The sequence below is a fragment of the Malaclemys terrapin genome, chromosome 17, assembly GCF_027887155.1.
Source record: "Malaclemys terrapin pileata isolate rMalTer1 chromosome 17, rMalTer1.hap1, whole genome shotgun sequence".
In the NCBI taxonomy this organism is placed as follows: domain Eukaryota; kingdom Metazoa; phylum Chordata; order Testudines; family Emydidae; genus Malaclemys; species Malaclemys terrapin.
Genome location: NC_071521.1, coordinates 19,347,270 through 19,373,222, shown reverse-complemented (window position 1 = coordinate 19,373,222; position 25,953 = coordinate 19,347,270). Strand labels below are relative to the sequence as shown.

General features: G+C 42.1%; 1 protein-coding gene across 7 annotated transcripts in view; it reads left to right on the top strand.

Annotated features, from left to right (window-relative positions):
- Positions 1-25,953, top strand: part of EHMT1 (euchromatic histone lysine methyltransferase 1) — a 163,030-nt gene that overhangs the window by 46,889 nt on the left and 90,188 nt on the right. For 4 of the 7 annotated variants that reach the window (XM_054007465.1, XM_054007468.1, XM_054007466.1 and 1 more), the window contains one exon: positions 24,169-24,256. The exons of 1 other annotated variant lie outside the window; for it this stretch is intronic. In XM_054007465.1, the coding sequence (XP_053863440.1) occupies positions 24,211-24,256 (46 nt within the window). In that variant the 5' untranslated portion in view covers positions 24,169-24,210. Of the gene's footprint in view, positions 1-4,041; positions 4,076-21,038; positions 21,058-24,168; positions 24,257-25,953 lie in introns of those variants that run through there. 2 more of the 7 variants (XM_054007469.1, XM_054007464.1) reach the window with 2 other exon arrangements.

Sequence of the window (25,953 nt, the reverse complement as noted above, 5' to 3'; positions counted from 1 at the left end):
ATGATTTTGTCACGGGTATTTTTATTAAGTCATGGACAGGGCGTGGGCAATGAACAATAAAATCATGGAAACATACACAGGGCTGGCATTAGGGGGTAGCCAGCAGGGCGATTGTCCGGGGCCTCACGCCACAGAGGCCCTCGCGAAGCTAAGTTACGGGTGGTGGGGCTCGGGTTTCGGCTTCGCAAGTGAAAACCAGGCTCAAGCATCACTCTGAAAGGTAAGTACAATATTTGTATTCCAGTCGCTTTATTTTATAATGATACGGTAAAAATGAGTCCATAATAGTGGGCTGTGACACTTCTGTGCTTTTGATGTCTGATTTTATAAGCAAGTAGTTATTAAGTGAGGTGGAACTTGGGGTATGCAAGTCAAGTCAGACTCCTGAAAGGGGCACAGGAGTCTGGAGAGGTTGGGAACCGCGAATCTGAGGCAGTTTCCCTTGACACGTGCAAGTTTTTAATATCAAATTTTACCCTTCAGGCTACTGCCTGGGTTCTACTGTGAGCATGTTCCAGTGGGTCACAAGGTCGTTCCATCAGTAAATTGGCATTTTCAAGCAGAAGGCCTCTTCTTATCCCTCTGATGGATAAGAGCTGAAGGCCTGATTTTAAAAATTTCCAAGCACCCTCGTTGCAGATTAACCTTTGGACAGAGTACTATTGAAAATTAGGTGCTCGATGGCGTGAGGTCTCAGTGCCTTGCTCTCCATTTGCAAGAAAGAAATGCAGTTTTACTAGATATTGGTGATGTGGCCGCATTCTGTGGATCTATTATCTACATATAAACAATAAGTCATCAATTATGAGGACTTGAAGGTGGTTTGCTTTGTTTTTGTAAATCAAGTAAAGGTAAACACTTAGCTTTTACCATTAAAAGACAATTTAAATAGGACAGAGGTTTGTTTGTATGTTGCATCCCTTTCGCTGTCTCTGTAGCTTGCCTGGTTTCTTGGGCATCTTATTCTGTATTTGGAAAGTGCCTCCCACACTGCGGGTTGCATTCAGGATAACAATATGAGGTATGCTGGGACCAGTTCTCCTTTCACCTCAGTATCTCCATTGATTTCATTGCTGTTACTTGTGATTTACACACATGTAAGGGAGAATCGGGCCCATGCCAACTCAAGCAGATATTGCACGCTGGCCTTGAGGCCCAGCTTGTTTTAAGATGAACTCTGTGCTGAGTCAGTCTTCAGAAGAATATGTTTAAGGAGCCATCACTTTATTTGCTCTTTTATGTGTGTTCATTTGACTTCCTGCGTCCTGATTTTCAAGCCCCGGCAACACCAAATGAAGTCAGTGGGAGCTGCAGGTGCTAAGCACCTCTGCAGATCAGGCTCTAGATCATTCAACACTAATACTTAATGTTTCTCCCCCGTTGCCCTCCTTCCTGTCCACACAAAGAGGTTATGTGTCATCACCAGAGGATTTATAGCCTTCAGCTCGAGGACCTTTCGGTGTGAACAGCCCTACGAGAAGAGTTATGACTGTGAAGAAAGGAAGCCTTTGCACATAAACCCTAATGCATGCCCTTGGCCTGACACTTTGGAGATAAAACTAACAAAACAAATCTGGGAAAGGTTACTGTTTCTACTGGACATGTTGCCGCTCTTCAGTCTGTGTTGATGGCAGGTGTATGTTGAACTGTGCTAACATACCTTGTTGAACTGTGTTAAGGGTTTCCCACTTAGTCTGTTCATCCACTGGAAACAGAGTACCTAGTCTAGGGTAAGCGATTGAATCTTGATTTCCTTTCTTCCTTTCTTTCTTTCCCCACCACTTCCCAAGGAAACAAAGCAAATGCCTTGGGCAGATAGCTACTGAAAAGGGGTTTTTATATAGTTGCAAGTCAGTCTGTCCCTTTCATGAACAGTTGGCTTGCTGCACTGACTATTGATAGTTCTGCAAGAACCTTGATGGTATGTGAAGCAGTTTTAATTCCTTTTTATCAACAAGAGTTGCAGGTACATCTTCCTTTTTTTTTTTTTTTTTTTTTTTAAAAAGGCAATGCTTACAAATTGGTCTTTGTTTCCAAGGAAACAAACCTGACATGCTTGAGCTGCGCTAGTTGCAAATGCTTACATTTAGCAGACATGCCGCAGGATTATATGGTCTGCATATTATTTTTAAATTACCTTCAATTTAAAGGTAAAGAGAGGAGGAGGGGGATGGAATTCGTCAGCAGACTATGCCAATTTGTGCTTAATGAAAACCTATATAATCTCTTAGATTTGCCTATTATGGTGTAAGGAGAACACTGTCCTGCATTGAAAATGATGGACCCACTACACAGTCCCATAAAGGAAGTGTCATGGGGCCAAATGGCCACTTCAGTGTGTGAGTATGGGTGATGTCATGAAATGTTTTGGGAGAACTAAAGGTTTGAGTGGACACAAACACACACTTTTTACATAGTAAATTTATCATGGGTCACTTTACCAAATGTGTTATACTCTGGTGAAATGCATCTCACTGATGCTCTGCTCGAAAGGATGTGTCAAAAGTGAATGTCATTCCTTTGAGAGTGAACAGGAAGCCATCATCAGCACTTTACTACCCCAAAATAATTTGGTTAAAGCAAAACACCACTAGTTGGCTGGCTATAGAGTGCTATCTTGAATTTGTGTGTGTGTGTGTGTGTGTGTATATATATATAAATTGTGAATTCATTGTATACCAAATGTAAGCTACATGCGAGAAATGTCCACCTGGCTCGTGAGTATGCTGTAGATAAATGGAAACGGTACATTTAACTTGGTTTATTGCATTAAATATATTTTAGTCCCCTTTTTATCATTTGGGTGCTCTAATTGCCTCCTTGGAAATTTAGCTTAGAAAAAGATGCACTCTCCTGACCCAACTACCAGCTAAGCTAGTCCAGGGCTTGTGTGAAATGCTGTGTTGTGAATATCAGGTTGTTCTTCGAGGGCCCAAAACATTTGCATTGCAGCAGACACTGTACACGAACTAAAGAAGTGTTAGTCATGGGATGCATAGAAAACCCCAGTGTCAAGTAGTGGTGTGCATGGACAGTTAACTGATTTCCGTGTCCAGAGGTTTTTTGGCTAAGACCCAAGATGAGGAGTATGGTGTAAAATAAAACTTTGTAGGGGCTAATGGCTAGTTTTGTGCCCGTTCCTGCAAACCGTTACTCATACAACTAGTTTTTCCTTATGTAAGTAGTCCTGTTGAACTAATGGGACTACTCACGTCAGTAAGGAGTAAAGGTTTGCAGGAGAAAGTTCATAGTTTTCACAGGAAGAGTAGTTCACAAGATGCACTGTGCCAGTGAAAAATGCCCAATGGACTTCAATATTCAGTGACTTTGCCTATTTTGTAATTTGTAAAGCAGTTTGGAGGGATAAAATACTGTATGTATTTTGATGAATTAGTGTTGAAAAATGAATTGAGGGTTGACTGGACAACAACAAATATCCTTGTTTGGTTTCTTAAAAAGTAATTTGATGTGTGTTGCAATTTTCTTTTCCCATCATGCGTTGTAACTTTCCTTTGGAATAGTTTTCCAGGTAATAGAGAATAAATTAAGGTAGATTTAGCTTTAAGATGAAAAGCACTATTTGCATAGTGCACTCAAAGCATCAGTTTAAGTCTGCTGTAAATGCATTTTTTAATGACTTCTGATGAAAATGTTCTCATCTGTGAAAGGCCTAAGGTGAAAATATGCTTGTTTCAGTGTCTCTGTTAAATGCTACTTTTTGCATAAGGCTTGCCAGAGACAAGATGTTCTCCTTGCTTTTGTTCTAAAATAACACTTGACAACTGAAAATGCAGCCTGCATTCCACATATTGAAAGATTAACCTTGATGACACAGTGGATGGAAACAGTGAGGTTGACTGGATCATGATGAATCCTGCACCTTTTTTTGCTAATGACACTTCCTTATGCTTACATTTCATTAAAGCTCTGAAATGGCTGAAGATGCCTTTACTGAGCATGCTCCAGGGTTGAAGCTGCACCCATAGAGTGAGATGGATTTGTGGCTGAAGGAGTTATAGGCCTGAAGTCAGGATCTGGAAGGAAACAGCAGCTCTCTTCAGACAGAACCACAGAGGTAGGGGAATTCTGGAAATTTAATTCACGTGCCATGGGGCTTCCGTAGGGATTCTGACTTGGGAGTAAATAGACCAGATGAAGTGGTTCTTGAGGAAAGTGTTGGAATTGATTCAAAAGCAGCATAGTTAACCACTCACATAAGATGGCTTCAAACTGCTTCCTGCTGATCAGCGTGGAGGATTTTAAAATAATGACCTTTACTGACTTGCAAACCTATATAAAGAAAGAACCTGTCTAATGTTCGGGTTATGACATAAAGCAACAACAGGCAGGCCACTCGGAAACAGGGCTGGCAGCGAAGGCTTTGGCTTTGTCTGATTGTGCCTTCATGTTGGAGAACATGTGATCACGCTCAGTGTAGGATTGTGGTAACTCAGTTGTTAATTATTATTATTTGTAACCCTGAAAAGGAACAGATCTACATTTCAGTTTGAATCCAAAGCTGTTTGGGGTTATGGGAGTGCAAAGGAATGTAAAACGAACTCCTTTTTTTATTTTGCATTCCAATGATTATAAACAAATTAAACTCCATGAAATCAATTGTCTTTCTAATTTTGCAAGAAGTGGGAAAATATATATATTTTGCTCCTTGGCCGACACGGTGATTTATGCTAGTTGTCAGCCTGGAGTCAACAGGGTTTAGTGTTGGCAAGTACGTTTGAAGGGAAGAACAGCAACGTGTTATCTGTGTTGGGTTGGGTTTTTGCATTGGGTGTGCAGTTGTTAGCTTTTTCCATGGGATTTTTAATCACCAGCTGACTGGTGCAGTAGGAGGAGGTGATTGACTTCAGTTGGTGTACTAGCAAGCCACATGGTATAGTGCTAATAAAACATTTACATTTGCTGTCAGTGTTTGTTGTGGAGAGGTATAATGACAGTCTCACTTAGTGTAGAGAAAGGAGGAAGTTTGGTGATTATAGAAACATCTAGTCAGTGCCGAGATACTGTATATACTGTATGGGAAACATTGTATTGGCTGTCCAAATTCATATCAGCCTGGTTCTAAAAAAAGTTACAAATGAGGGTAGCCTATTTAGAACAGTATGAAGAATGGAGCTTTGGGATGACTGTATGAAGTTAGTGCATTTTGCTTTTTTCATTAACAGAAGTCTCTCTGATTACAGTCCATCTTTAGACTACATCCAGTAAAGTAGTTTGACTCTTTAGGACAACTCTGGTTGTTCTTCACAATGTACTTTAGTGTGTAAATGTTTGCGTGAAACCTGCAGGTTTTGATTTTATTGCTTAGTTCCAGATGATTGCCTTACATGGTTAGATCAATCTGTTGAGTGATGAGTCAGTTTATTGCCTAAATTAACTTGCATATTTATTGCCCAAACCTGCATTTCTTGCACAGCCAATTCTCCCATTGCCTTTGCTGAGAGTTGTCGGGGCACAAGGAAGGCATGATGCAATCCTTAAATGGCTTGTTTGATTTAGCAACTTTGTAGTAAGTTTGGTGTCAGTTTTAAAGTGCCTTTCAGAAGGTCTGTCCTGCGCCTCAGACATCTATGCTACAGGTCTGGATGTATAGCATTTCTCATTAGTAATAGGTGATGGTGCACTAATAGTGGAGAAATGTATGAGGAAAAAATAAGCGTATGTATGAAATACATGCATTGTGACAATGCAGTTTATAAGCAATGCTTTCATTTTCATTGGCTCATATGTGGAATATATTTACAGCTTTTCATGATTGATCTCATTGGCTTCTTCCCCCTCCCCCCACTGAGTTTCTGGTGTTGAGAAAATTGGGGCTGAAATTATCATGTATGGTCAAGTCTCCTGGAGGAGGAAGTTTGACTTAATAGTTTCAGACGCTAAGGCTCATGTGACACTTTTCTACTGTGCTTGTGTGAAAGGTAAGATAGCCTTAAAGGTCCACTGCCACCTCATGGCAATGGCTGAAAAACAATCCTTTTAGAGACAATTGAGTGTACACATGGTGCTTTCTGTATTTCTCTCCCCTTATTGCTAGTGATATTTGCATGAAGACAGGATCTTTGCTTTTAAGAGTTCATTTCCTCCTGCTCTCCCTTACACAAATTCATTATGTCAACCGAATCACTTACAGAGCCATCACGTGATATTGCAACCAGAGGTTGATGATTTTGGGGAATTAATAAAAGCAACATGAACAGATGAATCCCAAAGATCGTATGTTCATGCGGCTGTCTGTCCCTAATGCTGCAAAATTAGGTGGGAGGTCAGGAGAGGGAAATACAAGAACATAGGAAATTTAGAAGCAGAATTATCTCTAAAATGATCTTCAGCATTTCAGTGGAGCTGCAGCAAAAGTGAGAGTGAATGGGAGCAGCCATCTTTACTGCCTGCTTCACTGACATAAGGCTATGATCATGACTAGTATGACTTCGCTCTGTGGATCCACTGAAATGTCTCTGATCCCTGCCACGTCTCCCCTCCCAAAGAAAAATAACAATACTTTTCTTTGCTGAGCAAATGGTTACTGTGGTTAAAGCAATAAGGTGGATCTCTGTTCTTGAAGGTGAAGTATGCATGATGCAAAGCCTTATTTGTACAGTACAAGCTTCCTGTGTGCAGAAGCTAAATGAAGGGGAAAAGTGGAAGTTTTGGATTTCCAAAATAGAAATGTTGATTGCCAAGTAACTGCATGTTAAAGCTGAAGGAATTTGTAAATGAGGATTGTTAGGAATACAGTATGTTCTAAGTTACACCCTATCTGCCCATTATAAATTTAACCTTTTAGTTCTAGGGTTGCTATATCATTGAGAGATTCTGCACATTCTTATAAAAACGCAGGAGCATCTTCCAAAGAGCTCGTATCTCAGCCGCCATCACCACAGCATAGGTTTTCATAGCATTCTCCATAGAAAGTCAAAGGGCGCATTTTTACACTTCAGAATGGCTAACAGCAGCATCAAACTTGTTGGGATTTTGGCTTTAAAACCTTTGAACACACCCAGCTTTCAGAGTGTGGGGTGGAATGTGATCACAGGCGTATAATTCATTAGCTGACCTCTCAGAATATTATCCAATTGTGGTTCCTGCGAGGTGCTGAGTGAGCATTCGAATCAATGGGAGCTGAGGGATCCAGCCTTCTGTTTAGGACATAATTCCCCTAAATAATCATTGCGGGAAGAAGGAGGTGTTTTAAGGGATTGTGGTGGAACTGATGAGCAGTTTTTTTAGTAATGGAAAAGTAAGCGAGGGTTCCAAGAGATGCGCTCTCATTTCTAGGGAAAGTTACTCTCTCTCTTAAGATCGCCTCTTTGTCGTACTTTTAAGGTAGCTTCAGAGAAGACAGAAAAGCAACTTCATTTCTGGGTAGAAGTGAAGTATGAATTGGAGAGGGTGGCAAAATATTGCTCGTCTTACAGAAGGGAAAACCTCCCTTTTCCTCCCACTTTTATTTCCGTTGTGAAAATGGCATATATAATGGTGTAAATGAAGCAAAAGCCTCTTAGACCCATGTATCCTTTGTGAAGGAAGATGGTTGTTCTGCTGTCTCTCTCTTTAAAATGTGAGGTCCTAAAAGGATATTCAAATTCTGAATCACAGAACGGAAGCCAGAGAGCCAGGAGTTGTTTTATGGGCCCCTGTAGAACACATTTTTAAAAAGAAACAAGTGAAATGCTCTCCCTGACAAAGACAATCCACACTAGAGAGAGTTTGATGGTGAAATTTCTAGGTATACTTGGGTTAATTCAAGGGGAGGGGGAAGGGAAAAATCTTACTTGGAAACAAATGACTGTTTTGTTTAATTTATGTGTGAATTCATTCAACTAACATCCATTTTAGAGAAGGATTTGATTTTCCTGAGGGGTGGATGAAAGGAAAGATCAGTTCAACTTGATTTTACATGTGTAAAGTCACTGAATAGTTAAATTGTTCAACCATCTTCTCATCTGAAATGTCAGTAGTTTTCTGCTTCAATCTGTGTGTGAGAGAGAGAGCGAGTGAGGGGGAGAGAGAGATGCAAAAGATGGCTCCTCTCAATGTCTTGCAAGATCTGTCTAGAAAGAGGTTGTGTCTGTGCACTGCCTGGCTTCCATGAAATGGCTGCAGTTTCCACAACACTGAGAGAAGCTGAAAGGAAATGGTCTCCTATCTGAGCATGCTTACTGTGGCATAGGAACCTGTAGAGGGAGCTAGGTCATGTGGCCTAAGCAGGACTGTTGTTCATGTGGACCAAGAAAGAAACAGCGCAAGAAGCACTGTCTATAGCTTCCATCAAATACCAAGCACCTTAAAACAACAGTGCAGCTTTTCCCAGGGCATCAAACAATAACATGATAGCGGTTGGGTCTGTCGGGACACAGTTAAACTTCAGAGCTGCGAACAAGACTGTTATTTAACTTCACTCGTAGGTATTGTAACTGATTATCTCAATGTGACTTGCAGCATTCCATTGAACGTTAGTTCCAAAAGAAGAAAAAAATTCTCTCCTGAGACATGATGCACACAACAGTGTTACTTTAGGATATTGGCCTTTCGATACCAGTGTGATGCAGCTTATGGCATGTGCAGTGTTTTAAGGGCAGCTTAGAAGCTATCTTTTTCTCTTTTGCTTTCGTAAATGTAAAGAACTTGACCATTATCTCACCAACCAATGCACAAATAATCTTGATCCTTTTATATAGTGTCATTGTGACGTTGTGAAATGTTCCTGGTAAGATGCTAATTGATTGCTTTGCTTGAGTTTTTAGTGTAATTGCTGAAACGTCCCACTATGTTGTTTGAGGATCATCCGTGTTTAGTGCTTTGGAGGAGATGCTTTCAAAATGGAGGGGAGATTTGAAAAGCAAATTGGAGTCTGCATTAACTTCTGTTTTCAGTGTCTTTTTAACCTTAGCAGCGAAAACACTTCTAGCATTGAGATGCAGTAAAACATACTGTATTAGCGAACCTACTGAAAGAACGAATACTGTAGCATGCTTTTGTATCATTTTTTTAGCTTCCTCTGAAAATGTGTTTTGACTAAGTTAGCTCATTGACTTTGCATTTGTAATTAATTTCTCTGTATCCATTCCCACATTTTTAATGTTAGTTTTGTAAGATCATGCCAAAAAGAGGTATAGAGGAAATATTAGACCTATTTTAAAGCCATCTTTGGTTAGAACCACAGTAATCTTTTGTAACATTTCTGTCTGAATTGTCAGGGTTGTTTTGTTTTGTTTTGTCTTAAATAGGTTACCGTTACAACTTCCAGTGATTGATAGAAGGGCCAGAAAAAAATCCCTTTATATATGTATTACAACTTAAAGCTGAATCAGACAAAAACCCAGTGGATGAAAGTGATATCCTTGCTTTATTCTGTCATCTCAAATTTTCTTGCTTTATCAATTTTATCCCCTCAGCTTGGACTGGTGGACTTTAACCATTTGGTAGTGAAACTTGTCTGAAGTGCTTGGACAGAGGAAAGTAATATTGTTTTAGTTGATGCAGCACTATGGAAGATTCCTGCTGCTGTTTAACCATTACAACTTTTCAAACAGGTACTGTATATGGGGAATGGTGCAATAAATACTTGGTTTAGAGCAAATTGAGACTGTTTTCAGCTTGCGACAATAAAAGATCATGACAGTCACATGCATTGTTATGGACACTAAGGGTATGTCTACACTATGAAATTAGGTCGATTTTATAGAAGTCGATTTTTAGAAATCGATTTTATACAGTCGATTGTGTATGTCCCCACTAAGCGCATTAATTCGGCAGAGTGCGTCCTCACTACTGTGGCTAGCATCGACTCACGGAAGCTATCCCACAGTTCCCGCAGTCTCTGCTGCCCATTGGAATTTAGGGTTAAGCTCCCAATGCCTGATAGGGCAAAAACATTGTCACGGTGGTTTTGGGTACATGTTGTCAGTCTCCCCTCCCTCCCTCCAGGAAAGCAACTGCAGACAATCATTTTGCGCCTTTTTGCCTGGTTTACCCGTGCAGACGCCATAGCATGACAAGCATGGAGCCCACTCAGCTCACTGCTGCTGTTGTGAGCATTGTAAACACCTTGCGCATTATCCTGCAGTATGTGCAAAACCTGGCTAAGAGACGGCAGCACGAGGACGATTGTGAGGAGGATATGGACACAGATGTTCCTGAAAGCACGGGATGTGGCAAGTGGGACATCATGGCGGCAGTGGGGCTGGTTGATACAGTGGAACGCCGATTCTGGGCCCGGCAAACAAGCACAGACTGGTGGGACCACATCGTGTTGCAGGAATGGGATGATTCCCAGTGGCTGCAAAACTTTCACATGCATAAGGCCATTTTCTTGGAACTCTGTGAGTTGCTTTCCCCTGCCCTGAAGTGCAGGAATACCAAGATGAGAGCTGCCCTGACTGTTGAGAAGTGAGTGGCGATAGGCCTGTGGAAGCTTGCAATGCCTGACTGCTACCGGTCAGTCGGGAATCAATTTGGAGTGGGCAAATCTACTGTGGGGACTGCTGTGATTCAAGTAGCCAATGCAATCACTGACGTTCTGCTATCAAGGGTAGTGACTCTGAGAAATGTACAGGTCATAGTGGATGGCTTTGCTGCAATAGGATTCCCTGACTCTGGTGGGGCAATAGACGGAACACATATCCCTATCTTGGTCCTGGACCACCTTGCCAACCAGTACGTGAACTGCAAGGGGTACTTTTCAATGGTGCTGCAAGCACTGGTGGATCACAAGGGACATTTCACTGACATCAACATGGGATGGCCGGGAAAGGTGCATGACGCTCACATCTTTAGGAATTCTGTGCCCTTTGAGCAGTTGCAAGAAGGGACTTACTTCCCAGACCAGAAAATTACTGTTGGGGATATTGAAATGCCAATAGTTATCCTTGGAGACCCAGCCTATTCCTTGCTCCCATGGCTCATGAAGCCATACACAGGCAGCCTGGACAGTAGTAAGGAGCAGTTCAACTATAGGTTGAGCAAGTGCAGAATGGTGGTAGAATGTGCCTTTGGACGTTTAAAAGCTCGCTGGTGCTGTTTGCTGACTAGGTTAGACCTCAGCGCAACCAATATTCCCATTGTTATTACTGCTTGCTATGTGTTCCGTAATATCTGTGAGAGTAAGGGGAAGACGTTTATGGCGGGGTGGGAGGTTGAAGCAAATTGCCTGGCTGCCAGTTTTGAACAGCCAGACACCAGGGTGATTAGAAGAGCACAGGTAGGCATGCTGCGCATCAGAGAGGCTTTGAAAACCAGTTTCATGACTGGCCAGGATATGGTGTGACAGTTGTGTGTGTTTCTCCTTGATGCAAACCCGCCCCCTTTGTTGATTTTGATTCCTTGTAAGCCAACCACCCTTCCCTCTTCGATCACAGCTGGCAAAGGAAATAATGTCACTATTGTTTTGAAACCATGCATTCTTTCTTTATGAATTAAAAAAAAAAAAGGGAGATAACTGATAAGGTAGCCCAGGGGGGGTAGCGTGGGATAGGGGAGGAGGGAAGGACAAGGATTCACTGCTTGCCTGCTGCACATTCTCCTCCTCTTCTTCCTCTTCCACAAAATCCTCCTCCATGTTGCGTGAGACTCCCCCCTTGCAGATGTCCACGGACAGTGGTGGGGTAGTGGTAGGATTCCCCCCCTAGAATGCCATGCAGCTGATCATAGAAGCGGCATGTATGGGGCTCTGACCCAGAGTGACCATTTACCTCCTTTGTCTTTTGGTAGGCTTGCCTGAGCTCCTTGACTTTCACGCGGCACTGCTGTGTGTCCCTGTTGTAGCCTCTGTCCATCATGCCCTGTGCGATTTTGGCATATATATTAGCATTTCTTCTTTTTGATCGGAGTTCTGCCTGCACAGCAATCAGATCCAGTGTCTCCTGTTCGCTCCGTGCTGGAGCTCCTTTGCGATTCTGGGGAGACTGCATGGCCACCTGTGCTGCTGAGCTCGCCACGCTGACCAAACAGGAAATGAAATTCAAAAGTTCCCGGGGCTTTTCCTGTGTACCTGGCTAGTGCAGCGGAGTTGAAAGTGCTGTCCAGAGCAGTCACATTGGAGTACTCTGGGATAGCTCCCGGAGGTTAATAACGTCAATTTGTGTCCGCACTACCCCAAATTTGACCCAGCAAGGTCGATTTTAGCGTTGCTCCTCTCACTGGGGAGGAGTACAGAAGTCGATTTTAAGAGCCCTTTAGGTCGACGGAACGGGGTTGCTTGTGTAGACGCATTCATTATAAAATTGACCTAACACGGCTAAATTCGACCTAACCCTGTAGTGTAGACCAGGGCTAAGAGAGGAAAGAAGGGGAATCTAGTCAGATATGGGTTCATAACTCAATGTGAAAACTAGAATTTAGTACATTTGATTCTCATGCAATGTCTGAGGAAAATAAAATCATTGGACATTTCAGTATCTTGCTATGGATTTTTAAGGTCTGACACAGGCTAGGTTTTCCTCTTCATCTCAGTCCATTGTGGTGCAGTAAGTTGAATGAGCATTTGTTTTAATCTTGAGAGAGAAGTCTTCAGTCCTAGTTGATGGGAAAGCTGTATTTTCCATATTCAAGAACTAACAGGAGACATTATATTCTATACAAGAATTTCCCTTCCTTCTCTCTTTTCTGTCCTTCCCTACCCCGCCCTTCTCTGTGGGAGGTTTTCCTGAGAAGTATTAAACACAGAAAAACCCCCATTTTGCATTATGATAAATATGTCACTTCTTGCATTTGAATCCAGTCCAGCTGATCTCTGCTTACAGATGTTCCTGCAAGTTGCTCAGGCAGTTTGACTGGGAGCTTTAGCAGATATGGGGATTGCCAAGAGTTTGTGCTTAATTGTTAAATGGAACAGAGACAAACTACTTATGATTTTGAGGCTAAAACTTCTTATTTTATCTTGCCAGCTGAGCTAGTTGTATCATATGTATCTCAAGTTCACTTTCAGTTGGATACTGTAAATTTACCGATTAACCCATGTGCATTTAGCCCAGCATTCAGAGGGTGCACAGTTTAATTACACAGAATATAATTAGCACGAGTGTCTTCAATTTTAAATGCTAATATGCAGCATCTCCTTTTGGAGGCAAGAGCTACTCTTGAAGGCCACTGAAACAGAACACATTATTGCATGGTTTTAAAAGGTTTTTTTCAGGCTAGTGATCAGTCTTAGGCGTGGCATTATGTCAGAATGCTGACAGATTATCTTTATTAACTGTGTATTGTACCAGGACAGAGGCAGTATCCCTGTGATGCCTGAGATAATAGTTGTTCCAATGGAAGCCCTGAAGTGTGCAGGTTCTCTGTGAAATGGCTGCAGCTTGGAGTGAGCAGTGAAATGGTCTCCACTGGGCATGCTCACTCTGTAGAGGGAGCTTTTATCACATGAGCAGAAACTGAATCACTGTTCATGAGGATCTGGAATATGCAACTCTTTGAGTCTTCATCAAAAGAAGCCAACAGATGTCTGCAGGTACAGTAACTTATAGTGTCCATGCTCCATGGGTCATAAATAGCAGATTCCCTCAGGTTGTGTCCACAGACAGACTGTTGTCAGGTAGTAAAGGAGAAACCTTTGAGAGGAGGAAGACAGTTAAGATAATCATGGCTGGATTTTTTTATTTATTTTTTGCCCTACGCAAGGAAGAACAGCACAGCAGAAATATATTACATATTGATGCAGCATGCAGTCTGATGTGTAGGGGGCTTCATTCAAAGGAGGAGATTTAGAGAGTAACCTGCTAAGGGGCTCGCTTTGCATACTTTCTGACTTTTTTCTGATGAGTGTTTTGTTCAATAGACTGTTGTACACAATTCTGGGTCTTAAATTGTGTGTGGCGAAGGACGCTTGCGCACTCAGATTCTACAAATTCAGTGAGTCTTTCACTTATCTAATTTGTTGGGGAGTTCTTTGGGTTTTTTTTTTTTTAGCATGGAGTCTCTCTTTCGAATGTGTGGTTCTATATTGAACTCTCCCCCCCCATTTCATATAAGTGAGAGGAAAAAACTCTGGAGTCTTTAAACCGTTCGAAGGCTGATCTTTCAAAGACAAAGGAGAGGGCCTGCAGCCACATTTCACCTGCTTGCTAGAAACATTTTGACAGTCTTGGCTTATGTCAAGGAAGCCTACAGTTTTGCTTTTGGGGTGGTAGGAGGATGAAGATTGTATTTTATTGTGGGGAAAGAATCCTTTTTCAATAACCTGCAGTCCAGATCAGGGAATGATTGAACCATTGATATTTCATTTTATTTTATGGCAAAAGGCTCATGCTAGCAGATGATTGAAAATGTTGACTAAAATCCTCACACCTAGTTCTGCCATGTACCTTTTTTGTTTATCTTATGTATAAAGAGCCTTGTGGTCTAGTTTACCATGGACAAAAAGGAGGACATTCAGTGTACGGGGATATACTCCATCCTTGACCTTCAGTGTTGTCCCTTGATTGTTGCAGAGCTTCCAGAATTGATGATATTACCAACCCCTGCTGGTATGTAAAATCTAGGCCTGTAAAATCTGCTTAACGTTACTTCCCACACACACACGTGCGTGTGTACATGGACACACATTCTAACTAAGAAGAAAAGGCAAAAATACCATCCTAAAGAAATCTGTCCTACAAATGTAGGGGAAATGACGGACAGTCTGTAACACCCTGCTCCAAATGTCTGTTGTTTATGCGATACTCTGAAAATGTTCCTAAGAATGTCATTTTTCCTCTTTTGAATGCATATTGAGAGCCTGTGTATTAAAGCTGTTGGGGAAGAGACAAGCAAGGTTTCTTTTCCAAAGATAGTACTAAGAAAAAGCAAATTCCCTGCCTGAAAGCGAGTGATCATTTGCAGTCCAGAAAGAATGTGTTTTGGGTTGCAAGTAGGCTTGTGATAGAAATGCTGAGATAACGTTGACTGACTGTGGTGCTAAGAGTGCTCCTGTGTTATCATGGCCATGATGATATCGGCATGATGGAATATTCCTAAGCATTTTAGGCAGTCTGGAATTGCAGACTGAAACCTTGCAAATGCTTTCAGAAGGTGATGCTGAAATGCCCATCCTGTAACCTTCTGTTCTGTTTTAAAATTCTGGGTCAGTTTTCAGCAGTGTTAGGGTTAATAACCATACACCTGTTTGTTTTTAGGTCTTCGTTTTTCCATCATATGAAACTGAGCGTTATGCTAGTTCATGTAGTTACAGTGCACGTGGCCTAAACCAGCCTTCCAGAAACTTAATGAAAACTTACTAGCCCAGGCCCACTGTGTATTTGCCTCTCCTTGCCATAGTTATTCTGGAGAGAAAAATGATACTGAACTTGCCCTCAAAATTTTTTTTCACTCTTCCCAAGCAAATGGCTGAGTCGGATTTTTTGCTAGTCTAATCTGTATAAATCTACGTAGCTTCCTCTGGGTGAGTCAGAAATGTAACTGACGTTTAGTTATGTGAGGAAAGTCAGGACTTGCTGTAGGATTCAGCTGATTTTATATATAAAACAGCCACATGCCAATTTTCAGAGGTGATCTGCGGACAGGTGCTCTTACTCACTTCCACTGGAGTTGGGAATGCTCAGCAGCTCTGCAAATCAGGCCCTTGGTGATCAAAATAAGACTTCCAGCTTACCTTGGGCCTGATACCTGAGGGTGCTCAGTATCTTGAAGGATTGGGCTTGCGGTGCGGAGGTGCTGTTTGTATCTGGGTATCGCATGGAACATGAACATCCGGGCTAGTTGTATGGCAACTGGTATGCTGCAAGAGTCCCAATGCCAGTGAGACCTCTCTTGTACGGTACCATCTCCTAATAGAAAAGGATTGCATGCTTCTTTGTACCGTGGAAGGGAAATATTTCATTCAAATAAACAAGGTGTTTAAGACCCTCTGCCAATGTGACTAGCAGGTTTGTAAGGGGGAGGAGGGAGATCTGGTTTGACATCAGGTGCCTTTTATTGTGTTTTTTTTTTTCTTAAACAATTCTTCCCTTCCCTTTCTTCTCCTGATACTTGCAAGGGTCAAGGAACTAATGTGGAGACTTCTATTCAACCAGGAATCCGAGAATAACCTTGCCTTCCATTAAAGACTAAAGACTTGAAGCACTTAAAAATACGTGCTAACTGCTGTAGGGCCTTGAAGGAGCTTGTGTTCTTCCTATGCAATCTACTGTCAATACTCTTATTAGAGGCAAAGCTTGAACTTACAGCTCTTAATATCATTTTCAGAGGTCCTTTCTATTACTGTACATTTTAAAGAGGCTTGAAATCAACTCCCCTTCACAAAGGAGAACCTGGAAGTTGTAATGTGGTCTTCCCTAAGTCCCATTTCCCTCTTCCCTCTGTTATGAACCTTTCCCCCCCCCCCCGCACTTTTTACTTGAACTTCACTTCTAGCACTTTGGATCTTGTGGTGTGCTAGACAGCCTGATTTGTCTCTGGCTATGCTGAGGTGGTGTTGGGGTGGGGGCACAGGGGGTGAGGAGGATCCTATGGGAAGGTACACTCCCTATGTAATAATGCATGCCAGAACATACAGTAGTCAGTAAAGCAGCAGGAGTGAGACACACACACACAGTATAAGCTAACAGGAATGTGTAAAAAAACCACGTTGATAGGATAGCTTTTGAATGCTCTAGGAGCCAAATAAGAGCTGTTTAGACAGTTCCTTCCCCGTCCTCTCATCCAAGGCGATTTAATTTTCCCTTCAAATTCCATCAGAGAGGTGGAAGATGGTGTGTGTGCGGGGGGAAGGTGTAAGAGAAGTCTCCCATGCAAACGTTCCCTGAGTCGCTGCCATGTGTCTGAGCAGTAGAATGCCTCGTGCAAAGGAAGCATTTAACAAATTGTCCTTGTTCCAAGGATGAGGAAACTTAGGGCTCTTCTGGCATTTGCTCTTCTTCACAACTCGAAGCTGCTTTCACTTGTAAAGTATGAGGTTAGGCATAAAAGGAGAGAGAGAGAGAACTGGAACACAGAGTAGCTTTAATAGCCTTGCAAGGCTGTTCATGGAGCTCTTGGTGTTAAATGAGGAACTTTTCCCCCTCCTCCTTCGTTTTCCTGTGTGCCTGTGAAAATATTCTGCTTTGCATTTAAAGGGAAAAACTGTATTTGCTGGGATGAAGCCAACTTATTTATTCAAGGGAAATACCATCTTCCCAACCCTTGCTTTTTCAGGGGAAGGTTTGTCAGAGGATGGCACAGTGGGTTGAATATTCGATTTCTAGGTGACATGGAGGTATGGTTGTGATTTGAAGAAGCTAAAATCATGGCTGGCATTTTCCCTTGAAGCCCTCGATGTCTATCTCCCTCCCCCTCACCCCCCAAAAAAGGGTTAACTCTTTCCTGCTAGACTGAATTCTTACAGCAGGTGGATTTTGACCTACAACAAAAAAAAACAACCCCACAGCGTTAGAATTTGCAGTTTCCAGTGTTTATAATTCTCCTCCCCAGATTGGATTTTTATTGCGTGACATGAACTTGACTGCATCCTGGTTGTAACGAGAGACTTGGTCTGAACAGGGCTGGGAATTAGCTGTTGCTAGTAGAAGCAAATAGGAGCTTCTATTTTACTGTCAAAAAAATGGCAGGTCACTGTGTGTCTGTAAACAATGCAGTTATGAAATGGCAGTGCAAGGCCGAGCTGAGCATGCTCAGGGACAGCCTGTAGGGGGAGGTGATCAGAGAAAGATGATCTAATTCAGTGCAATTCTGGGGATTGAAGGAAAAGACCAGGCTCCATCCTAATGACAGAGCAGAAAAAATACTTCTGGGACTAAGCCTGTAGGCCATAGCTGATAGATTCTGAGGATCTCCTACCTTTAGGACTTCGAGTACTGACCCGTGCTGTTTCGCTTTGTCATTTTCAAGAAGAGTAAAGTCTTGGTGAGGTTTTTCTGTAGTTATTAGAAGAACTGGCCCTAGATTGCTCTTTTTTTTGTTTCTCTCTCCCTCCCCCTCTCTCCCTGTCTGTTTCTCAGCTTGCAGGAGTCAATGTAGTGCTACCGGGTCAAGACAACTAACAGATGACACAAAGTGTTGTTTGAAGAGGCTGTGATCCTGAGCGAGGGCCTCTCCGCTCCAAGAAATCACGCTCATTTGGGCTGGGGGAGAGAACTTTATTTTGTGTGTGTCTTTTTCTCGCCTGCCACCCCAGCGTGGCTTCTGAAGTTGGAAATGCGAAGTGAACCCTTTCTGCGACTTCCTCCTGGAGGGGAAGGGAGAGCGAACTGTTCTGCTGGATATGACAGTTTGGTAGGGGGGTGGGTCTTATGGCTCCAAGAGGTGGTTGAGTAATTTCAATGAGAGAAGCATGCCAGTCTTCGTGTTCTAAAAGATCTGTGTTTGCACCCGTTGGGCTTTGCTTCAGATACCCATTCATATTACATTTTATTCTTGTTAGTCTTCTGGGGGCCTGAAGTTTCTAAAATGGATATTTGTAGCCAGTGGGAGAGTTTAGCTTTTGCTACAGATAATGATGGGTTGCCAGGCAGGATCTGACTCTCCATTTTTAGGACTTTTTTCCAGCGGTAGGGCAAGGAAAACAGCAGCTGTGAATAATGCTCTGGTACTTCTGTCAACCTCAGCCTGTGGAAGGAGGAGATGCCTTTGTCTGCACTGATTTTTAGGGTTTGTCTATATGCATATATTGTACTGGTATATAGTCAAAGAGATGCTGCTATAATGGTACTTATACCAGCTTATTCCTGTACAGGAAGGGAAGTAAGTTGTACCAGTATAAGGTACCTTTTGCACTGGTGTAACTGCAGCCACACTAGGGATTTTACTCAGATCACTATTCTGGTTAAAAAAAAATGCCTCCGCCCCCCAACTGCCATAGTTATATCAGTACAAAAACTGCACGTTGAGCAGGCCTGAGTGGGAGGCCCTGCAAAAACCTGTTTGCACAAAAGCCTAAAGACCATTATGAAGTTTTTGTGTTGTAAAAAGTCCCTTTGACATAAATACTGTTACGTTTCATGCATGTGTTTGGCTGTTTCTGGCTTTTGCAGGCAGAGACTTTTACCTTGTTCCAACCCCTCCTCTCCCACCCCTGCTGCTTTGGAAGATTTTTTTTTTTTTATAAGAGAATAAGAATCTTCATTGATGGAAGAAAATATTCATCTTTAGGGAGGGAAGGGAAAGTCTGTGTGATGAATCTGTCCTCTGAATTGCTTGATAAAACAAAAGCATCATAAGACTAATGTGACTTGAAGGCCAACTTCAGAAGGAGAGCAGTGCTTGTTTTGAATATGGTTTATTTAGATGCAGTTCACATGATTGCTAGCAGCTTGTAAGGAAGTGGCCTCAACCTTAAAAGGGGCTTTGAGAATGGTGACTGCTCTGTAGGCCAGGTACATTATTGGTTGGTTTTCTTCTCCTCACTGAATGAAGTTATTCTGCTTGTTCGGTTAAGAAATGGTCAGTGTGACACCAGCAAGCCTTATCCTAATCTCAGCAACTGGACAGCAGGACATGATCAGTACAGACTCTTGAAATTAACACTCTTCACATGCCAACCAAGAACTTCCACCCCCCCCCCTTTTTTTTTGTGTGTCTGTAGTAGTTTTCTTAATAATTATTTCCTAAATAATTAGCTGCTAAATGTTTATCTTCTCAAGCCAAAGGATATTATTAGAAAGTTGATTTTAGGAAGAAAATAGGGGGAGGAGGTGAAAAAGAACGGTGAATGTGAATCTACTGCTGCTGGAGTTGCATCATTTATTAAGGGCTTTGCCTCTCTTTCTTGCTACAGTACATATTGCATACCTCGCTGCTGCCTTGCACAGTAGGTGAAATTCTGCTTTGTTGAAGTGCTTGCTGGAGGTTTGCCTAGGAGTAGAATTTGATCTGTTGGGAGACCGGGTGTTGTAACGGGGGGGTGGGGTGGACTGTGGGGAGTGGAATGGCAGCAGTGTCATGGAAAGACGGGCTACATATCCATTGAGGCTTTGAACCTTCTGGTTGTAGGCTTTATAGGCCATTCAAGATCACTCCTATGTCATTCTTTCCTTGTCTGCAAACAGATGTGTTGATGCAGATAGTGCCCTGAATGTTAAAGAACATAATTTTCCGTGTGCTCTGCCTAGTTTGAGAGGAGAAGGGTTAGTCTTCCTTGAATTATTTCCCTCCCAGCTCTTCTTTGCATTGACCTGTTCTAGCTGAGTATCTAAATGCGGATAATGTTTCTTCTAAGTCTCAGTTTACTGGACAGTTAATTTTAAGACAAAAAGAGAAACCTACTGAAGGTTTACACCTTAGCATATCAAACTCTGATCCCTTTTCTTATCCGCCTTTAGAGAACTCTGGTTCATGATGTAACTCGCTGCTCTCTTGGGGGCTCGTGGAGGGAGGAAAGCTACAAGTTTTGATATGCTGGTGTTGTCTTTTTTATGTAAACCTTATTGAAACCAACTTGCTATGGAGTGAACCTGGATGGCTAATGACATTTCCAAAGAGAAGGCTGAGAAGGTTTCTTTCTGTTTTTCAGCTTTTTTTTTTTTTTTTTAAAGGCACCAGTTTAGTTTCTAGCTCTGTATTTGGAAATGCTGCAAAGCCTTTACTTGGATTCTCTAAACCGTCTTCCATTGCCTTCTTAGTTTTAAAGCAACAAAGAGAGCCTGATTTCTTGTACCCAGAAGTGGAAGGGGAAAAAAATAATCAACCCTATTACAACTCCTTGGATTCTCATGGCTTTTAAAGACCTAATCCATCTGTCTTTTAAGATGCAATATTTTTAATTTCACTTGAAAGCAAAAAAAAAATGATTCATGGGTTGTGGTGCATAGTCTTTGTGGAGGCTCTCCAGTGATTGAAGATTAATAATCACTCTGTTGTAGGCAGTGGAATGGAGACAGACGGCTGCAGGAAAGGAGGGGTGGGGAAAAGAGAGTGAGACTTTTATTCTGAAGCAGACTGTGCTTGGCAGTTGGCTTTTGTTGGGACTGCTGTTAAAGCAGACCTTTCTCTGCTAGGAGGGTGGGTATAAGATTTCTCTGCCAATCAGGAGCCGACAGATTGGGGCATGGTGGAGTGTGAGCAAAAAGGGAAGTTTGCTTTGAATTTAAGGGGAAAAAAATGGAGGTATTGACACTTACAACAAAGTTGCTGCTAACAAGTTTGGATGAAATTGTGTGCTGGATGGAAATGGATGGGAAGCTAGAATCCTGCTGATTTTGGAGGAGAGTGTGTGTGTGTGTGTGTGGTGTTGGTTGTGTGGCTTCTGCAGGGCTCTGTTTGTGTAAATACTGTCTTCAGGCTGAAAATGTTTGCCATAAAGTTGATACAACTGACTTTTGATAGACCAAGAAGGGGGAAAGCTGCCTCCTCCCAGCCTTTATGGGAGGCGGGCTTCGAATGCTTTGCAGCAATTGTCTGCTGTAGCCTCCTTTTGATAAGTTTGCTTCACAACTTCCAATGGTCTTTCCCTCCCACAGGGCAAAGATGCATTGTGCTGCTTTAGACATTGATGTTGGGGTTTTGCTTTGGTTTTTATTGAAAAATGAAAGTGGTGGAACTGACGTTGTTAATGAGGACTGTTTGGATGTGGTTCTGGAATATGGACCACGCGAACCTGTCAAAAGCAACCTAGAGTAACGCTGTCTGGCGGGGCACAGGTGTATTGACTGTGAGCTGGGAAAGTGATGTGCTGTTAAGTCTCTTTTATGGTGATGGGAATTCTCTTAGAAAGCTGGTTTTGTTTGCAAGAATTCTGGGCAGCAGGGCACTCTTGTTAATTACAGTAGCTGAGACATGTTGCTATGGTCAGTTCTTTCTTCAGAGTTCTAGCAGTGGCTTTCCTTTAGGCCTCTTCTCTTGCGTGACAATAACATATCCCTTGGAAGGGATGAAAGGGGGAGTATGTGAGATTTTTGGGGGGCTGGGGTGGGTAAAGGTGTCAAACTTTGAAGGAAAGAGATTGTAAATCAGTAGAGCAAAAATGGCTTTTCTGAAATCCTGAGGCTTTTAGTTGGAATCATTTTAAAGGTGGGAACATAAAAGGTCTTTATTTGTATAACATAAACCTCTGAAAACAAACTGGTCCCTGTTAGAGATACTGAGACTCTTTATTTGCTATAGCAAGGGCAAGTATTCATTCTTCATGAGCAAAAACCCCAGGGTGTGTGTCGTTGTGTAGATACCATGGGGCTGATTCTGCTCCTGCTTGCGCTAGTCTTATACCTGTATAATACCATTGGCTTGCTCCTGATTTACACCAGAGCAAGGGAGATGAGAATTGGGACCTAAGTATACATGTGTGCATCAAGAATAAGGTTTTAATTCTTGGCTTAACAAAAATGAAGTTGGCCTCCATTCAAACTTCAGGCTGCATTGATGCTCGTTTCACTGTGGAAAATGCATGTGTCCCTATGGCCAAAGCTTGGCTTGTTCAGGCAGGTTGATCATATGGCTAAACTAGAGTTTACATCGCTCTTTTAAAAAAAACAACAAACAAACAAAAAAACCCCATCTTTATCTTTTTTTTTTTTTTTAATCTGAAAATAGTGTGTCCAATATCTGTGTTTCCTCTCAAATGGGATCTCCTGGATATGCACCTGTGTGGAGTTTGTGTATGCATGGGGAGATGGATTACTCATTTGGGGAACGATTCTGCAAGATGCAGAGTGCCCTCAACTCCCCAGGCAGGACTTGAAGTGTAGTTGCTACATTTTTCTAGATAAAAAGGGAGCTTTTCCTGGAAACTTTAACAAGTGGCGATTTCCTTGACATTAAAGACTTTCTCCTCTGATTAGCTTAGTTATCCATTGGTTTTCAGATGATGCCAGCATTTTGTTTAACCCTCTATGCTGTGGCCTTAGTGTCCTTCCCTGCTCTTTCCTGAACAGCCTGTAGCCAGTGACATTAGCATGGGCCCTACAGGATGGTTACTAAAGGGGCCAGGTGGGCTTTTGCAATACATAATGGGTGAGCATCTCTGCTGTAACCCCTAAAGGAACTTGGCAGTGGTGCTGAGCTCAGATGGAAACAAAAATTGCATGGTGGCTGATTATAGTAACCCCAAGATCAGCTGTGTTGCTAGCCTGGGAAGGTTCAGACTTAAATGACAATGAAAAGGGCAATACAGTGTATGTGTTCATATCTTATCTCCTTTATTTGCTTTATGGGAGATGGGCAGGGGTTTTTCCTTATCGCCCAATGTGCTCTAAACCTTTTGATTTGCATGGCTGCAGGCACCATCTGCGCTCTGGGGAGGCCTACAACAGTTGGCTTGACCTAGGCTTATTCGTCTTCTGTGATGCACACAGCATGAAATGAACCCTTCACCCTTGCCATTCCCCAACCTTTAAGACAGACCGTTCTGTTTGCGTTAACCAGATGCAGCTTTGCCAGGCAGTTGCCATGTTTACTCTTTAAACTAGCTTGTCACTTTAGCCAGAGAATTGTGCCCCTCCCTCCGATGTTTTTTTTAAAAAAAAATACCCTTTTCCTTTCTGTTGCTGCTGCGCTTTTCTTTATGGCCAGGCATTTATAAGATAAGCAGCGTAGCTACCAAGCCCATATAGCAGCGGGATGCCAAGTGCCTCAGTGGCTGAATAATATAGCAGGTGTTCATTAAAAAAAGCAAAAACTGTAGAAGTTAGATGAGGGTGAGAAATGGATACCATTAAACTCAATAAACTTAAATTATGTATTAACTGTTGCTTTCCTAGATTGAAGATTTAACTCTTGCAAATTGTGTCTGTTCAACCTGGGAAAAACACCTATGTTTATCATCTTTGCTTGGCTAAGTTCTTGGCACTGTGGCCTATATTTTCAAAAGTGACAAGTGAGTCTGATTGTCTCTTTGTGAGATACCCATCTTGACACCTTCAATCAGGTTCCTTTAGGGTGTGTCAAGGTGGGCACCCAAAATCACTAGTGAAAAATCTTGGTCCACATCTTTTCCCCATGTGATCTTAGATCTCAACTGTACAAGAAAATCCATGCTCACATCCTTCTCGAATGAGATGCACTGCCAGCTCTGGCAAGCCTTTGAATTTTTGATCTTTGACCTGAACCTTGCAGGCAGTTTCCTGGAGTTGTTAGTTTTCACGCTGCAGTTTGCCCATGACTTTTCTGCCCTGGCATGGGAATGTAAACAGGATATTTTCACCATTCTGTCTTGTTAAAATGTATAGTGAATGGATGTTGGGCTAAACAGTAATTGTTTCTGTCCTTCCTCCCGCACCCCAGAGAGCAGTGCAGAGTAAGGCCGAGACTAGGAAAGACGTCTGCATGAAGACTGAGCTGCTGAAAGATATTACCAACAGTAAAGAGGAAGGTAAGTGCATGCTTTGATCTGGGACCAAACCTCATCAGTGGGAACACTGCATATGGCCTGGTTAAAAATGAACCAATAGATTAGTGACAGTTGAGCTGTGTTTTATTAATGACCCTTGTCCTGCTCCCATTAAAGGTAATGGCAGCACTCTTCATGGGCTTCTTCAGCAACAGGATCACCCCCCAAAGGATGCAGATGTGGGTCTCAGTTTCTTTGTTCCCACCCATCACGAGAATTACGCTTCTCACTTCTGCTTCTGATGTGCCACTGAAACTGAAAGGAGACTAGGTTACTTTGATCTCCTGATCCATAACTAGTTTGAACTGAAGTCTGCCTTTTATTTCTCTAATGTTAATATTAGTAACGACTAGTTCCTTAGATACTAGAGAATCCAGCAAGTGCTTTAAGGAACTATTTTCACTCAGGGGACAATGAGTGGCTCTTGCCCTATGGAGTTGGTTGCTAATTGCTTCATGATCAGTTTTGATTTTTTTTTTTTTTTATGTCTTGAAGCTTGTTTTGTGCTTTCCTGTGAGCTTGCTGTTTGCTTCAGGAAGAAATGGTAGCAATGGGGAATGACTGGGACATGGCCTGTCATTATGGGGCATCTCCTTACTTGTGTATTGTTGCCCTTTTGCTTTTACCTTGAACGATGCTGTGCACATCCTGCTTTTCATCACATAAGGTATTTCCAACCAGAGTCTGTGTGTGTGTTGCACACATTCACACGCAATCTGAAGATTTAGTATTGATCTCCATATTTAAACCTGTATCTCTCTGTTCATACCAATCTGAGCACCATCTCACTTTCCCTTTCTCTTCAATCCAGCATAGAATTGCAGAATCATAAAAATGTAGGAGGGACCTCAAGAGGTCATCAAATCCAGCCTCTGGCACTGAGGCAGAATCAAGTAAACCTAGACTAGCCCTGACAGGTGTTTGTCCAACCTTTTTTTAAAAACCTCCAGTGATGGAGATTCCACAATCTCCCTTAAAAGTCTATTACAGAATTTTAACTAGTCATATCGTCAGAAAGTTTTACCTAATATCTAACCTAAATTTCTCCTGCTGCAATAAACCCATTGCTACTTGTCCTACCTTCAGTGGACATGGAGAACAATTGATCACCATCCTCATTATAACAGCCTTTAACATATTGGAAGCCTTATCTGGTCTCCCCTCAGTTTTCTCTTTTCTGAAGACTGAACATGCCCAATATCTTTAACAATTACCTCCCATCTCTTACATATGACACCCCTGTTAATACACCCCGGAATGACATTAGCCTTTTTTTCTTTGCAACTGCATCACATTGTTGACTCGTATTCAATTTGTGATCCACTTTAACCCCCAGATTCTTTTCAACGGTATGACCACTTCGCCAGTTATTCCTCATTTAGTAATTGTGCATTTGATTTTTCCTTCCTAAATGTACGTGTCTCTATTGAATTTCATCTTGTTGATTTCAGATCAATTTTCTAATTTGTCAAGATCCTCTTGAATTCTAATCCTGTCCTCCACTGTGTTTGCAGCCCACCCAACTTGGTGTTATCCACAAATTTTAGAGGCATGCTTTTCAAAAATAACTTGAATAATGTAGTGAAAATATTATATAGTACTGGACCCAGGACTGACCCCTGTGGGTCCCCACTAGATACACCCTCCCAATTTGACAGTGAACCATTGAGAACTACTCT